The 18163-nt window shown below is 30.4% G+C and overlaps 2 protein-coding genes across 2 annotated transcripts; both read left to right on the top strand.

The window, feature by feature from the left end:
* Positions 1–562: 562 nt before the first annotated feature.
* On the top strand, positions 563–11865 carry LOC132713922 (uncharacterized). Its single transcript, XM_060696626.1, has 9 exons — positions 563–735; positions 1050–1472; positions 4935–5348; positions 6071–6115; positions 7922–8032; positions 8243–8312; positions 8597–8664; positions 10895–10925; positions 11104–11865. Exons 1-9 carry the CDS (start codon positions 681–683, stop codon positions 11177–11179), a joined length of 1293 nt encoding a protein of 430 aa, XP_060552609.1. The 5' UTR covers positions 563–680; the 3' UTR covers positions 11180–11865.
* Positions 11866–16560: 4695 nt separating this feature from the next.
* On the top strand, positions 16561–18159 carry LOC132713925 (uncharacterized). The gene is made up of 3 exons (XM_060696630.1): positions 16561–16762; positions 17108–17532; positions 18071–18159. Exons 1-3 carry the CDS (start codon positions 16708–16710, stop codon positions 18071–18073), a joined length of 483 nt encoding a protein of 160 aa, XP_060552613.1. The 5' UTR covers positions 16561–16707; the 3' UTR covers positions 18074–18159.
* The last annotated feature ends 4 nt before the right edge of the window (positions 18160–18163 follow it).

Below are 18163 nucleotides of genomic sequence, written 5' to 3'. Positions count from 1 at the left end.
TTACACATTATTAAGAAATATATGGTCAAACGTAATAGGGATTCCTAAATAAATACTGTAATCATACTTTGAAGTTGAAGAGACATAAATATCAATTTGCTTTTAATTAAGTTTATTTCATTAGAAAATTTCTATTTAAGAAATGATTATGTCATTGTTATGCAAGCATTACTAACATTTCTATATGTATCGAAAATTTGGAAATAGCATAATAATGAAATTATTCAAGTTAACCGGTTTTACTTTGACCGAGATACTTCATGTTTATGATATATTCATGTCTACCTTGTTGAACAGCTAGTTGAAAATGTTAATAATTTAACAAACTTTACATTTGGACAATTAACTTAAATAACCAATTGATACGTTATGAAAATGCAATAATATTTTTTGTCAGTAATTTGATTATCACATTCACAAGACAAATAAAAATCTAAATCTAAATGGATTTCTTTCAAACTACTAATAAAACTTTAAAACTAGATTTCATGCACTAGTGCTGATAAATATATTATCACATAGATTGTACATACGCTATATATAGCTTATACTTATTTAACTTATTTAGATGGTACACTTACATTACTTCCTGTTAGCAAAATCAATCTATGTTTTATATTTCGGATTTAAAAGTTGAATTAATTAAGAGAGGAAAGGAGATTATTTAAATCGTAGGCAAAATGTCGGACATTTTTAAATGTTTTGTTTTCTATATCGTTTTAACTGTCTTTGAAGGTAAGTAGTTGTGTTATCGAATTACAACCAACATTTTTATAATGGTCTATTCCTTAGTCATTGCTATTGGATATTTGGGTTATTACTGCGATTAGACTGATTTTGTTTGATACTTGTATGTTCTATACTATGTTTTTATCAACTATATTAAAATAATATATTTTTGGATGATATTTTAATGCAATCAAGTGAACCTTATACAAAATTTCAATAATTAAAAGCGTGTTAATCTTTCGATATTTGATGTAAGATTGGGAATGTTACTCAAAACACATATTTTATTTCTGTTATTTCTTTTATCCACCTTTCTTCAGTCACTGGTATAGATTTCACCATAAACAGGGAGAATGTTTTACTTGGAAGTACAGGTATATTAACATTAAGATGTGATATCACTGAAACAGATGTTGAAACTATATACAACATCCAAATAAAACAATTAAGATCTTCCACACTGTCTAGAAATAATGATGATGATTGGCAAAGGTTAGCATTTATGAAAATATCCACGAATGACAACCCTACATTAGATTCAGCTATTACACCAGGTGACAAAGATTATGTTGCTGGAGGATCATGGGATTCTACAACACCTGCTAACACAGAACTTACATTGTCTATGAACATGGAAAAGTTAGTTTGTGATGATGCCAGGACATTTAAATGTGATTTATCATACTATTCAAATTCACAAGCTAACAAAGAGGTTTCCAAAAATAGCACTTTCACAGCATATGGTAAGGTTATTTCATTTAATTTGTGATTATGCTAGGTCATTTAAATGTGATTTAAAATATTAAAATTTATTATCTACAAAAACACTTCTCAAAAATACCACTTTCATTGCAAATGGCAAGGTTATTTAATTTAATTACAGACGCATACATATTCAAAGTTTGTATTCTTAATGAATGAGTATTCTTAAATGAACATAATTATAAATCTATAATAGGGAAATGACCAGAATCAGCAAGTTTCATCAAAATCCATCCCGAGAGTTAAAGCCATTTATACAATGTTTTTTATACAATGGTTTATTTTTCAACACAGAAATTAAAACATTTGATGAATATTTTGTAATTTCGAATGACATGTCTGTGGTGAAATTTGGCACAAACACTGATCATAATAAGAAAATGATGCTTATCAGTTACTTAAATCATTTTAGATTGAACTTAATTATTTTGAGCAATACTAAATAGGTAGTAAGTTTAAATGTAATGGCACTTAGCATGAATGTGTCTAGTTACCAGGAAGGAGACTGCATACTTTGTGATAGCCGACGGATATGACAGACACATTTTGTCTCGGTCCGATAAAAACCGGAAGGTTTTGGTCCAGATGTCTGAGTACTTGTTAATCTTTATTCTGACAACTTGTTGATCTTTATTCTGACAACTTGTTGATCTTTATTCTGACAACTTGTTGATTTTTTATTCTGACAATTTGTTGATCTTTATTCTCATTTGTCACAATAAAAACCAACAAAGCAAGTCAACGTTTTCAGAATAAAATGAGAACAAAGATCGACAAGACAAATAGAAAACGACGTTCACCAACAGGACAATAGAAGGCATCGAAGAAGCGCAAGTAAGACATTTAGACCCTTTGACTTCTCGACCCCTTACGATATTAAGATGAAGCCAGTTTAGGCTGACTTTCTATATTAACGATTGCGTCTGCGTTATTCATTGACGATTGCATTTATCGCAACTGGGACCTCCTTTTCGTATGTCCGGTTCGGGTATACGATATGATAGGTTTCGAATGATATACATTTCACGTTCAACTCATACAAATTTGAGCAGAAATTCAAACAACTAAATGTATGCTTTCAAAAACGATATGAAAAGGACCAATGTAATTTTTTGAATATTTATCGTATGATGTCTTGTGTCAGTGGCGCCTCAGTTACAGTGATCATTTAAAGAGAAAGTGTATCTTAGCAAGTATGCTTATATATACGCAGAAAGTATGTAGCGCTCTTAGATGACATGTATGACGTGTAAAAGTTAAATTAAAATTACAATAATATCATTAAAAATATCTAATTCTAACATGTTTGAGAAAAATCTTTAGTTAGTAGGGCCATTTAAAAATATTGGACTGGTTCTATGTTTGAGCTATAATTAGATTTCCGGACGCTATATGTAAGAAAAGTGCCTGTAGAATTTAGACTGTTGGTAGATTTTGCCCTAAATTATATTTCCTTTCGAAGTATGATGTTGAATTCAATGAATTATTACGATAATCATTTATAAGAAATGAAGTAACGATGATTTTTGTGAAAAGTTACTTTTAAATATCCATTTTTTTTAATAAAACATCAGGTTTAAATAACGTAAAAACAAATCCGATTAGAGAGTAACAATTATGGCGGAAAGATATTCGGAAACACTCGGAATATTTCGTTGATAGGTTAACACCACCAATTCATTCGTATCTAATTAACGGTACAAAAAACGTGCATTTACTTATTATTTACAAAGTCCAAGACAGATTTGGTTTATATATTTAAAATTGTGTACTTGTTTTAAATCATAAGGGCTTTCCGCGTCAAGGTAAGTACCTAATTTCATATATTAAACATAAAACACATATGAAAATTGAAGATAAAAAACTATCAGATAATTCTGAATGTCTTAAAATATGGCTCATTTTCTTATTGCAAGATTTCACGCTTGATTCATGTTGTATAGCGTACTTTAATGTGACAAAAATGCGTGTAAATGTATAATAAATAAGTAATTTGCAAATTTTAGTTCAACGCATCATTTTTGCCTTACACAATTATTTTTTATATTAAGTATGGCCAATAAATAATAAGAGATAGCACTTGTTCATGCAGTTTCAGATGTCCTTTCTTGTTGGCCTTTGTTTTATTTGAAAAGTGATATATGGTGAGTAAAAATTGATAACATTATACAGAGTTATTAAATCTGGCACGTGTATTAATGCATTAAAGCTGATATCCCACGCAATGTAGTTTGAGCGTTTTCTTGTTTGTTTGTTTTTTTTTTAAATAAAATGTCAACAAAAGATAAAATTTTATCACAGGCTTATTAAATTATATGGCACTAGGTGAAAAATACATGTCTTGTACAACGAAACAATATCTAAACATACTTAAAAGTATTTGCAATGTTTATCATGCTGTAACTTTCAAAAGTCGCAACGTTATATTTTGTAAATATTGACTTGAATTATAAAGACGCCCGTTAACTAGTTGTAAGCAGATACGTTGGCGCGGTTAAGCAATTATGCGCTTGGTAAGATTTTATATCTTGCAATTGCTTGATTTTCATAAAAATCACTGACTTACATAGCCACTGACTTCCATAACAACCAATGCATTCCATAGCAACCACTGACTTTCGAAGTACCAAGTGACTTCTATAGCAACCTTTGACTTTCCTGGCAATCTAATTAATTCCATAACAACCATTGACTTTCCTAAGCAACCAATCATTTCGATAGCAGCAAAATACTTTCTATGCAGATAGTTATTTCCATTTCTTAACCAAAGCAACCAGTGATTTTTTTATACATGTGCACCATGCAGAATCAGTTCACCTAGAATTTGACCGAATGCCTGCTTTTCATTCATAGTTATGAAATGTATCTGTTCCTTGTCTCTAAAAGGTTTCATAGTCAAATTAGCCATTCTCGTTTATGGATTTTGACACTGCAATTTCTTAACACTGTTAGCCTTCAAAATTACTCTGGAAGTTAGCTCTAAAAGTGGGATGATTAAAATTTTTCAAACTTAATTTTAATTGGACCGTTTGAAATAAATTTTGAAAATATAAGATTTGAAAGTCTCATCGACTTACATAAGAAGGATTCTAATTAAGGCTTGATTTTTTATATCTAAATATTTTCTGTTTAACATAAAAAAGCCCGCGCTTCTGGTAATTATGAATGAGGTAAATATTTACAAGATGAGTGTTAAACAATGAATATATCAGAAATCTAATTGCATTACGGTTTGCGATCTATGTCATTTTTCAAATCCAACATGGGCATTTATAAGGGGATGAAAGTGCAGCCGTGTTAGTTCCTGACAAAAAAATATAAAACTTAAAAAGGCATCATGATTGCATGTCATTTGTAATGTGTTGTACAAATGCTGTATATAAGCTAAAGGCCTAACTACAATTTGCTTTTCAAAAATTGTAATATGTCATGTAACATTACAGTAAAACCTCAAGTGACATCATTAATAACAAGGAAGAATGGTTTTATAGTAGAAGGAATGTCATCATCTGACATGGCCACTGCTGAGGTAGGAGATGAGTTGGAACTTACTTGTACTGGTAATATAGGAAGCTTACCAGGAACTATTATTCGATGGCATAGAACATCTGCAACTTCACACGCCAATGACTTTATTGGCTATCAACCACCACAAGGAACATATGATGAGGGTACTGCAATCAGTGACAATCAGTGTGGATATAAACGAGTAGCTTCAATCAGATACAACGTAACAGCGGCTGATGCTAATAGGGATAACAATCTGGCATTTGAATGTTACGTTACAGTTAGTGGAGATCCTTATCCGGGGAACTCTTATACCTCTGAAAACAACCCGAGGTTCTACACTGATGTCAGTAAGTTATCTATTACATTGAGCATTTGTTTGTGTATAAAAGATTACATAGTCGGCTATTCTGAAAATATTTTTTTAACATAAACTCAATATGTAAACATACATGAACGTAACAAAAACTTTACAATTGTATGTGGGAGTTTAATATCTGTATTTTAAAGACAGTTCAAGGACCTGGTTTGCCCTTTCAAGAAATCACTGCAGTGTAAAATAGATTAAATCTGTGGATATTTTTTACATTCAACAAAGATTCTCATGGACACTTTTTAGGCCCTCTATAACATGAAATATAACACATATCCCTGACGGTTATCAATGAACAAAAGGATTAAAAGACAAGATAGGAAACATCCTTTTATATACATTGTATTCTTTTTTATCCTACAAGGATGTAAAATAGAGAAAAACAACTATCTGCCGATGAATCTATTAGAGGTCCGTCATTTAATATGTAATCAAGACTATTTTTAATACCTACTCAAGAATTTATATGCCAGTTTTGATACAAAATGGAAAGTTGAACCGCGTTTCGAGGGATCAAAGCAGCAGATATATAAATCCACCATGAATCTCTTTATTTAACAACCCCTAGAATTATTACAAGGCAAATGATATCATTTAGGAAATACGAGAATGCACAAAAGAAATAAGGTATTTGTTTAAAACTCATTATATCTGCCCTGAATGTAAGTAATTGAGTTTTGTCTTTCTTTTTTATTGCAGATAACCCTAGTAATGGTGTGACCGACAGTGTTATGAGTACAACAGGTAAAAACTCTTTTCTGTGTAGATTGGTTGAGCATATTTACTTTACACGCTTACACCTTTATGTATGATATTTTGTTTATAAAGTTGCTTCAAATTGAGATCATTTTTGGGATTCGTGAGGGTTGGGGAAAAAGATATTTCACCCCTCATTTTTCTAACGTCAATTTCTAAAGGCCAATCAGAGTTATACCTTTTCGATTCTTCCCATTTTCCCAAGTTGCGTAGGTAGACGATGCCCTGAATGACAATGTATAGCTAAGATTCAGTTCTTATAACATATACAGCTTTCTGCGTCTAAAACATCCTTTGGATGAATAGTGAATATAAACATGCTGCCTATCATCCGGTGACAAAACTGCAAAATAATAATGTGTTCACGCCGGAGTGGAATATTCGCCAGGCAAATAGTAGACAAAGTAGTATCCACAAAGAATTGTATCAGTGAAACGCTATATGTGTTGTTATGATAGGCTTTTAAGTAGTAAGATATCGAATAAATATGCACATGAAAAAATGAATACTATAATTCAGAATAACTGGATAATGACCGGTATTTTTGGTTTTGTGTTTTTATTTTTGATAAAAGTCAGCTCTTTTATTTTTCTTTAATTTTGGTACATATTAATATGTACACAGTAACTCCAACAACAGTGGTAGATAAGAATTTGAGAAAATGCGTGCTCGTTTTTTTTGTTTTTTTTTTGTTGTTGTAAGATTTAAATTTAAGACCATTTCAGTATTTGTTCTTGGTAAGTAGGTTTCCGAATAACAGTTTGTGAGAAAAGTTATATTCATCTTTAAAAAAGTTCCATCTCTTTTCGCATCTATACAATTATTTCTGTGAGCCTTGTGACCCCAATTTTTATCTCTCCCTTATCAAGTATCGGGTAGCTAAAGAAAATGCATGGAGAAATATGGGACTTGGCTACGACCTATTCTTTCAAGGGCTTTCTGACAGTGATATACATCTCAACAGATAGTATATCCTCAATCGACATATGTTCACATGTTATGTGTGGACAACTTGCTACTTAAAATGATGTTTTTATTATGAACGGGATTTTGATATTAAAATGATACGATTACAGATTACAGATTCATCTACAACCAACATAACAACAAAGAAGACTCCCCTTGACAAGACAAATATCTATGGTGAAGTCAAAAATTAAATCTACATGGAAACTCGTTTTATATTTTTAGTCACATATCTTTTAAAAACTAGAACATGTGTGTTCTGAATCATTGATTTGTCCTTTGATGTGGTAATATGTTACTTATGTTATTTGAGCATATATGAAATACAAGTTATTGAATCGACATTGAAATGTATAAAACTATATCTCTGATACCTAAAGTTTACAAAATTATTGTTTAAATTTTGAAGAAAAATACAAAAGAAAATCGGTATGAAAGAAATAAGTTGCTTATATTACTTTCTTATGACGCATGCATGAAATCATTACTTCACAATTAATTTCTTACTTAAAATAGAGGCATGTATTTTGTTCCAGAATTTACGTACAGTTTTCATGCTTGTCATATGTAAATTATATGTTAAAACTGTTCTGATAATAAATAATAAATTCCCGAAAACAAAATAATTTTACCATTTATAAATGATATAAAAACATGTCATTAGGTGCAGCTTTATATTCTTTAGGTATCTTTTGTGTAAATGAGTGAGAGTATAAATATATAAAAACAACCTTTCTCATCAATTGTCTGCGAATGAAGTCCTTTTAGAGAGATATGTTGTTAAGGACAAGTACGATCAAGGTTTATGTGAAGCTATTGTTATTGCAGATGGAAACGGGATAAGTATAACAGCAGGAGTTATCGCCGGGATTGTCATTGGCTCACTAATTGTTGGTGCGGTTATATTGGCTGTTTTAAAAAGAAAACGGGCTGTGACAGGTACGTTTAATTAACGAGTTTAATGTCATTTTATGATTTTCTTAATTTACCTTAAAAACAAATGTTAAAATGTATAGAAAAAAAACGTGATTTGAAGTAAATGTTCGATAAATTTATAAGCTTGTGACACTTAAATATGTGATTGATTTTGATACTCGTGAAACAGTTCCGTATTTAAAACTTGTAAAATACCGTGTATTTATGAAATAGGCCGAAATAATCAACACCAGCCAACATCAGTGTCACGAGAAATAGATATAAATGTTTCGTCACTCTCACTGTAAGTAGCCATTAATTTTCATTTTTATACTGCTTAAAAAACATAATATTGGTTTTGTTCAATGGTTTTCATCACTTACTATTAAATATACTAAATGATAAAATATACTGAATGATTAAAATAATAATGATGAATAACATGAAAATTTCACACATGAATAATAATTATATATTAATTGTTCTCATAAGTGTGAAAAAATAAAGGAAAAAAGATTATTATAAAACTAAAACTTATTTCCAAGACCACATCATAAAATCTTTTTATCTTAATATATATTTTTCTAGAAATACCTACGAACAACTTCAAAATAGAACAGATACTGAAAGCAGAATGATTTATGATTCCCTAGACGGTATAACACTTTTGTTTCTAATTTGCATTGCAAACTATTTAACAGATCGTTATTGCTATTTTATGGCAAGTTTTTTTTTCATTTATCTGTACATTTTACTTAATAAAGTAATCAAACTGTCCGTATTTTGTCTTGTGCCCTGTCTTGCTTTGGTAAGTGTCTTGCTGGGCTACTTGTCGGTGGTATTGTGTTTTTGGGTCATGTGGGGGTTGCGTTCATTGAACGCCGCTCTTCCTTGATGATCATTTTTTCATATTTTAATTGTTCATTATTGATATCATGTCACATATATTTGGCATTTATTTATTTATTTATATAGTTTACTGATTCATTATCGAAACAGTGCCAAATAGATTTAGACATTAACCTGAATATTAAAGAAACAATATCGGTCTGAGCGGTATCTTTAGGTTTGTATTACCTGTTGTTTTGATGCGTAGTATTTGATCACGAAGACAGTAGGCTTGATGTCTTAACATTTCCGTATCGAAACGACAGGAGGTTTTTAATCCATGAACACAAGACCAGATCGATGTCATTTCAATTCTAACATGATTACGGAAGGAATCAAAGGGCTGCAAGCTCTGTGGTATTTTCTGACCTTTGCAATCTAAATCGTACCGTATATCCGTTTGTATTTTCCTGAATAAGTTTATTTTTATATACTAAAATTCAACTTATAGGGCACTGAAATGCAGCGACTGCATTAAGATTTTTTACTATAACAGTATGAGTTTGATACATACTGAATTTTTGCATGACTAGAGTTGGATCAAAAATCATCTATGTTCATTTTTATGACAGCTATACTTTATCCTTGCATATCGTGGCTACTTCCTTAAAAAGACACTTAAAAAAGAATAGTTGCCTCAACTGGGATTTAAAGTCCAGACCTCTCACACCCTAAACGAGCGCGTTACCCCTGCACCACAGGAAGTTATATGAAGAAAGCTTGCATAAAACACATAATTCTAAATTGAATTTCCATTTCGGGTTTGTAATCCTAATTAATTTCGAGGTATTTTGTTCACGATAAACCTGTTGTTTAACACTGATGTAAATGATTTAGCGAAAATCTTCTCGCCAAAACAGTCCGACATGTATATATTCCACTACTCGACAGTCAGATTTATTTGTGTACTACGCTCTGAAGTATTCGGTAATCGACATCGCTAAAAATAGCATTTTCATTGATTAAATTGATATTCATCCGCGTAATTTGTGATTGTGCATTTATCGACAATTTTATAAGCCAACGCTACTTTGAAACTTTGAATACGTTGTAATTTGTTGGATACTTGTAACAATATAAAAATATTTCTTTATTTAACATCACAAGTTTCAAGCTGTTTTGAGAACTACTTGTTGTTAGGCCTGTCGTGAAATCTCTGTGCCAGAGATTGAATGTCAGCATTGTATTTACTGATCTGCCATAAGAAAATACAAAAATCAGGGACATCAACTTTCGCTACCTTTCAAGTTAAGGTTGTCTGTTTTCAAATCAGGCTACTTTATACCGCATTTTACATTCGCTTACTTAGTTTTTCTTAATAAAATGATAAGGAAATAACTGCTTCATTTTAAGTTTAGTAAGTTTGTTGAGTCTTCCAGTATTGTTTTATATCAATAAATCAATCATAAATTGGAACTTGTTTATTGCTAAAGGAGCCTAATAAATCCGTCTTCAACCTCCCATATGAAGTTATTTGCAATGTTTTAAATATAAAACATTTTGAAAAATGTCATGTGTGGTTATACTCGTATACTTTTACTTTATTTACTAACTAATACTAATGTATTCCTCTAATGCATTATAGTGTGTAAAGTTTTATTTTTAATCGGTGGAATGTAAATAATTTTATTCAAAGTGACATTATGCTCATATTTATATTGTAAAGTTGTCAAGCTGAACAATGAAGATTGACTAACAGCTGATATTGGAAAATGTTTGCAAAAACTATTCATTATTGTTATCATATATGCATAAGTTTAAATGGTAAATCAGTTTTCGGTTTCATTCATTGTAATTTGTTTTTGAAGATCATTTAGCAATATAAACATATTCATGCATCAATGGACTAAAATCATTCTGATTTATTTCAAAATCTACCATACGAAAGCCTATATAAATTTTGCTTGTGTATGGTTTGTAATGTTTACAAATAAACATTGCGTTTTCCCTTATCATTTATTTTCAACAATATTTATGTTATTTTATACCCTGCTTCAGCTTCAGCAAATTCAAGCGGAGTACCACACAGGTAATGAACTAAAATCATGAAGTTTAAATTGTAAAGGAATTTACATACATAGATATCATGAAATTATTTGATCTTAACTTTTTAATTTTTAATATAATAATGCTATAATAACCTCTCGCTTATTAGTACACTGACGTGTTCCAGTTATTTATTCTCTTTTTTATATTTCTTATTTCAGCGAATCACAATATGAGAGTCTTAAACAGAGAGGAGGAACATCTCACACTTACGCAGGTCTAAATCAAGACCGATAAAACTTATTGGCAGATTTGAAAGATCTATCTCGATTGTTAGGGCTCCTATCAGCTTTCCATATATGCACCAGTTATAAATGTTTTTTCGCACAAACTAGAACTATCTATATGATAGTGAGGTCTATTCATAATATTAATACAAACAATATTAAATGTGGATTCTGCCGTGACCAAGCGATGACTTTGAGCAAATGAAGTTATTCGGGCAATCCGAGTTCGGGCGGACGAAGTTTAATTGTAGTTGTGTTAATATGAAATGGAAAACTATTTGTGTCGTCATCTATTCCGTTAAATAAGTTAGTTTTAATTGGTGATTCTTATTATTTTTCATTTTCCAGTTCAAGGGACACATACGAGTATGTACCAGTTGTAAATGTTTTATTGATACAATCATTACCTTTCTTTGACGTACATATGATAAATATTACAAGGGGATTTTCCAGGGACCAGGCGATTATGTCGAGCGAAGGAAGTTAAACTGTAACTTGGAGAATCTATTGTGTCGTCATCTATTACCTAATCCATTAGATAGGATAGCTTGAAAGAGTGATTCTTCGTAATTATTTTTTAATTTCTCTTGTGCAATTTCAAATTGCCAATATCATGCCGACGGAAGCTAACAAATTTGACATTATTTATTATCGTTGAAAATACACAAGAAATACGGCTTTGGATATTATTTATTGTTTATTGAAAAAAAGACCTGATTATGAAATGTGAAAAAGAAAATGTTTTAAAGGGCATATTTTCAACTGACCCATTTTCATTAATATGTTGATACATTTGCTTCAAGGAAGAGAACTCTCACTTTTATACATCCATTGTTTCTAAAAGATATAAATCAAAATTTTAAAATGTGTTATTTGTAATTTACATATGAACTGCACGATCCTTTCAATCTTATTGTTACAATCGGCAATTACAACATTTTATAAGGTCAATCAATCATTTCATGTTTCTAAAAGACAGTCACACATACATTGAAATACAAGTTCATTTCACACCTAGTCCTTATAGAATAACACCGATGCCCGTTCGCATTTGCAACATGTGATGTACTAATAGAACTCATTATTAGTTCCAATCTTAACAATTTTATCTCGTTTTCATTTCTAAATGATTCATATCAAATCCATAATGCACCCCATCTAGTCCATATTTGTTTTTGAGAGTTCAAAATCCATATCAAATCGTTATTTTAAAAGTTCAGTCAAAATGTCCGAAAATGCTGGTGTGACATAAAGACGTAATTAAATACGGTTGAAAACAGTACAGATTCTATTTCACTCATACAGAGCTGCGAAACTTATATCAGCCACGGCTATTACCTCGTCCAATGTTGTTTATGGTTCCTCCATCTTGAATGCAAACACAATGGACAATTCGCACCGTTTCATATACCAGACAATAAATAATAAGCTAAATAACCTGAAACTGTTGCATCATCAAGCCATTCAAATTGATCTCTTACATCACATCGAGTCTTATAGTCATTTGTATTTTAGTGCTGATTCGGAAATAATGTGAGCTTAGTAGTCCATCAATTGCGGAGAATTTGGAAACTTCTGGTACTAAGTTATCAAAAAAAAATACGGTAAGATTGATCGGCCGCTGAGATGTGACAAAAATATTATAACTTGTGTTATAACTGACAAGCAAACGTTACTAACTAAAAACAATATATTTATGTGAACAGAAGAGTAAATATATTACTTATTTAAAAATAATGTACTTAGTACATAGCCTAAGTAACTATGATCTAAAAGTGTGTGCTTTTGATAATTGCGTACATCGTATCATTGTTTAAAACTTGAGCATATATTTTTGGCAAATGTGTGTTAAATGTAAAGAAACATAGAAACACAGGCATTAAAAATTATTGCTCGGATGATTCGAACATGGATCATCTCAGCTGAAAAACTAGGTCACGGGAGCTAAAAAAATAAAAAATCTTGTCAACACTCTAATGGCTATTGTATTCATCATAATATCCTGGAAATTGGTCAGAATTGTTGTTTTAATGATTTCTAGATCAAATTTGAATATGTGGTACCTGGGGTCAAAAACAAGGTCACACAGCCTAAATATTGAAAAACCTTGTAAACACTATAGGGGCTACTGTTCAAGGCCAAATATCCTACACATCTGTCAGAGAGATTGTTATAATGAATTCTAGGTAGAGTTCGGATATGGGTCATTATGGGTCAAAAACTAGGTCACATAGCACAAACATGGAAAACGCGTTTAATTACTATAGGGTTTACTGTTTTGAACCAAAAAACCAAGAAATTGGTGAGAAAGGTCAAAATATCCTGGAAATTGAATGGTTGTTATGATGATTTCCAGATCAGGTTTCAATATGGGTCATCTACATTCAAAACTTAGGTCACACAGTCAAAATATTGAAAATCTAGTTAATACTCAATAGGCTACTATTCCAGTCCAAATATCCTGGAAATGTGTCAGAAAGGTTTTTTAATAATTTCTAGGTTAAATTTAAATTTTGTTCATTTGTGGTCAAAAACTAGGTCACATAGCCCAGTTATAGAACCTTTCATTTAAGCAATAAGCGTCAAGGAAGAATTTCTCCTCTTACCAGATGAGAAATTATTGTATACAGACCACTTCCAATGTTAGCTAATTAAAAGTTAAATGAGAGTCTTTTGACGTCACGGAACTTACTTTATACAAAAGACAACCTTTGTATCAGCGACGAGGGCCGTAATATAATTAATCAACATGATGTATACGGTGTATACAAGCGGCACTAGGCCTCACAATTATGCAAATGTAACAGTTATAACATTCATCAGATTACGTCACTTATTCTAGTTGTTTTAATTATGATCCGAATTTGTCAAGGATCATCCTAGGGGCATTATTGGCCATGCCTTACTGATTTGATATCTTTGGATGACTGCCAACTTGTATTCATATAAATGTCACATATATAATTATACTTCCTAATTAAGAAAACTTTCTGTGTACGTGTTTCACCCCTTGTTTGTACGTTTTGTCATCTGTGGTCAAAATGTACGTCACACATCCCGGATATGAAAAAAACCTTGTAAACACACTAGGGGCTACTCTTTCAGTCCAACTGTCCTAGAAATTGGTCAGAAAGGTTGTTATGATGATTTTAATATGGGTCACCGGGGATCAACAACTAGGTCACACAGCCAAAATATAGATATAGTTCAAACATCCTGGAAATTTGGATTGATCCTTCATAATCAGGTGAGCGATAAAAGGGCCCTCTTGTTTATCTGTTCACGCGTCTTTCTATTTATCTTTGTAGAGTCAACTGTAGAAATTGCTATACATAATTGTCTATGTAATTTAAAAGTCAATTATATGAATGGCAATTATAATGCTTGTTAAGATCAATTATTTCTATAAATGTGTTTTTGTTCCATTATTTTAAGCTTATATCAAATTAAATTTAAAGTTTATTTATTATGCAAAAGAAAATGAATCTATTTTGAGATACCTTTTTATAATGATTATTTTGCTTAACAAAACCTATAATTTATAACTGTGTTTGTGCTAAATGTATCCGGTTTATAATATATCTTGTATTTCATGATGTCAATATCAAGTATTTACTTAATAACTTATCCACAATATAATCACAATGTTATTTGCTGTCTATCATATACAAACAATATTAGATAAACTTATACTTGTCGACACTAAATTTTATCTTTTATTTTTATGTTGTATATTTCATGATCATTCAAATGTTATCTGAATAATTACAAAAAAAAATTCTAATATGTTATAATGTCTTAATTGTTGATTGGGGTAGAAAATTATAATGATAATTAAACAAGCTTTAAAGTGGAAATATTTAAGTTACATTACCAATTTGTACGTTTTGTTGAAAAAGTTTTAAAAATGAAATATAAAATGTTTCAACTAACTGCATTGTCATATAACTACAACAGTTAAATGTCGACCTCTATTACCTCCCTTTATTCAAATATATATGGAAGACTGACAAAACCCCACATGTAAAAACCTAACACAAAAAAAACACCTTTAATCAAAATTTGAAAGAGTAGACAAAACCCCATACCTGAATTTTATAGGGTGAACAAAACCCTACACTTATCATTTTATGCAGTTGACATAACCCCACACTTTCTATTACTAATTTGGATAGACCTTTGATTGACAATAAAATAACCGACATTTTTGACACTTTTTAATTTAATGAATATTTACCCTTTGATATCTATTTAACAGTTTATAAATTTGAATGTTTACCCTTTGCGTTTTGTTTAACAGTTTGTAATATTTGTAAAGTCTGTTATTATTCAATCATATTGTATTGTTAATTGAAATAAAATATAAGATAAAATTAATCATCATGATCAAAGGAAGGATGTTAAAATAATTAAAGTACCTATATCAAACTTAAAAATTTAGTCTTACAAAAACTTGCATGATCAAAGTTATATGAATTGTATTGTAACAAATAATTAGAAAAAGTGGGGATTTGTTCGACCTATAAAATTCATGTGTGGTGTTTTGTCCGCTCTTTAAAATTTTGACGTGTGGGTTTTTTTCTACATTCAATATATATATCATTTTATCTGGGATCGCTCGAAAACCGATCGCTCGAAATTTCGAACATGATATCTGATCCCCTCGGCAGAAATAAAGTGAAAATCACACCTTTCGGCCGAACACAAAAAACAACGAAAGATACGGATCGACATGTCTTGAATTAGTGACAGTCGGCGTCACATGCTTTTTAACACCTCGTTATTGTGATAAAGACTGATGAGATTCAGCCTTATTGATACAAATTTAGAGTTGTCTCTTATCAGTGGGTCATGTAACGTGTATTGTAACCGAGTTTTTGATTATCTTTTTATAGAATGACACTTGTTCAAGTTTATTTTAGTACATAACTACAAATACATGCTGCTGTAATATAATTTTTTTTGATATTTTATGAATTCATTGTTTGAAATAATATATATCCCATAATAAATAAATAAATAAATGTACTTTAAAATGTTAAAGTTTGAAAAAAAATATTACCCAATCAAACGAAAAAAATACAAATGTAAGAACATATATAAACACAATGTACCTTAATACTGATTTAATTACACCCGTATGTATCTCATGGCAAACACTTTTAATATGTAAAAGAAATGATATCCATAATGTAATAGTTTTTGACATAAATTCACATCTAAACCAGTCAAACTGTACAATAAAAAATAATCTCATTATGATTTATTTTTTGAAGATTCATTGAATATTGAATATGTATGATTTAAAATAAGCACTTAGAGTTTCTTTCAACAACAGATTTCATGTACTTCCTAGTGGTGATAAATGTATTAAATAGATTGTACATAGGCTATTAAAAGCTCGTCCTAATTTAAATATTTCACAAACATTACTTCCTGTTAGCTATATGAATATTTATTAGTACATGTATTTATATTTTGGATATAAACAGTTTGATTTACAAAGAGAAGAAGGAAGATTATTTAAATCAAAGAAAAATGTCGGACGTTTTTAAAAGTTTTGTTTTATTTACAGCTTTAACTTTCTTTGAAGGTATGTAGTTTTGTAATCGTATTACAATTAACATTTTATACTGATTTAGCACTAATTATTTGCAGTGGTATACATTGACCATTTTTATGGTCACGCTGTTTTTGTTGTATAGAGACCTTTTGTTCTAAAAATATATTTTTATAAACATTTTTTGAAAAGATATTTCCATTCTTGAAAAAATGTTTTTCTTTTAAAATTTTGATAAAATTTTTTAATGCAAACAAAAGTACCCTTTACAAAATATCAAGATTTATTTTCTCAGAACTTGAAACGTAGTAACCTCGCACCATGTTTGGTGAACGATTTGGAAAAATACAATGTTTATACCCATTATTACATTTACAGTTTCTGGTGTGGAGTTTACTTTTAGCAGGGAGAGAGTTTTACTTGGCAGCACAGGAACATTAACTATGACATGCGATATCACTGAAACAGATGTTACAGATATTTACCTTATACAGATAAGAAGACTCAAATCAACCACGCTTTCTGGATCAGATCCTAATGATTGGCAGACATTAGCATTAATGGAAGCAGGAATAAATGAAACTCCTACATTAGGTGGTGATGTAGTATCAAATACTAAAGATTATGTTGCTGGAGGATCATGGGATTCTACAACACCAGCTAACACAGTTCTTACATTGTCTATGAGCATGGAGAAGTTAGTTTGTGATGATGCCAGGTATTATAGATGTGAATTGACATATAAAAGCTCCACAAATAAACAAGTACTGATGTTAAAAGGAAAGCCACTTTCTCAGCTTATGGTACGTTTTATTTTAAGAATGCCTGGAAGATCTTTCACATAAGAATTTGTTTGAATAGTGGTTAGATAAAAATAAATAACAATAATTTCAATAATTAAAAATGGCTTGCAGAAAAGGAAAAAGAAGAATCATATTGTACCTTTACTATGTAATACAATATATCAATACAACTGACTTGAAAAAATCTGGAAGTGACTGAAAATTACAGTTTGATATTTTGCTGTTTTATGATATGGTATCCATTTGATGTTTTCTTCCATTTAAGTTTTACAGTGACAGTTTTAGTCAGAAAGTAAATGGCATACAAAATCATTGTTGAACGCATAAAGCAGTGCTTAAGATAACAGAACAATATTTTCCTCTGGAATATTCAATTCTCATAATGTCCAATATCCGTGTGTTAACAGAAACATTCTATGGTATCACTCTTTTGAGAATTGATCATTTAAATATGAAAAAGGAAAAAGCAATTTAATTTTACTGTTACTTTTATGAAAATATTTCAATTATGTTGTTTTTTTTTGCTTTGACATTCTAGTAAAACCTCAAGTGACATCATTAGTTGTAAGGAAGAATGGTTTTATAGTAGAAGGAATGTCACCATCTTACATGGCTAATGTGGATGTACATG

This window comes from Ruditapes philippinarum, unplaced genomic scaffold, assembly GCF_026571515.1.
Source record: "Ruditapes philippinarum isolate M1 unplaced genomic scaffold, ASM2657151v2 ctg6442_1_1_1_1, whole genome shotgun sequence".
NCBI classification, from domain to species: Eukaryota; Metazoa; Mollusca; class Bivalvia; order Venerida; family Veneridae; genus Ruditapes; species Ruditapes philippinarum.
The sequence above is the reverse complement of the archived record's forward strand: the minus strand, read 5'-3'. Positions and strand labels throughout refer to the sequence as shown.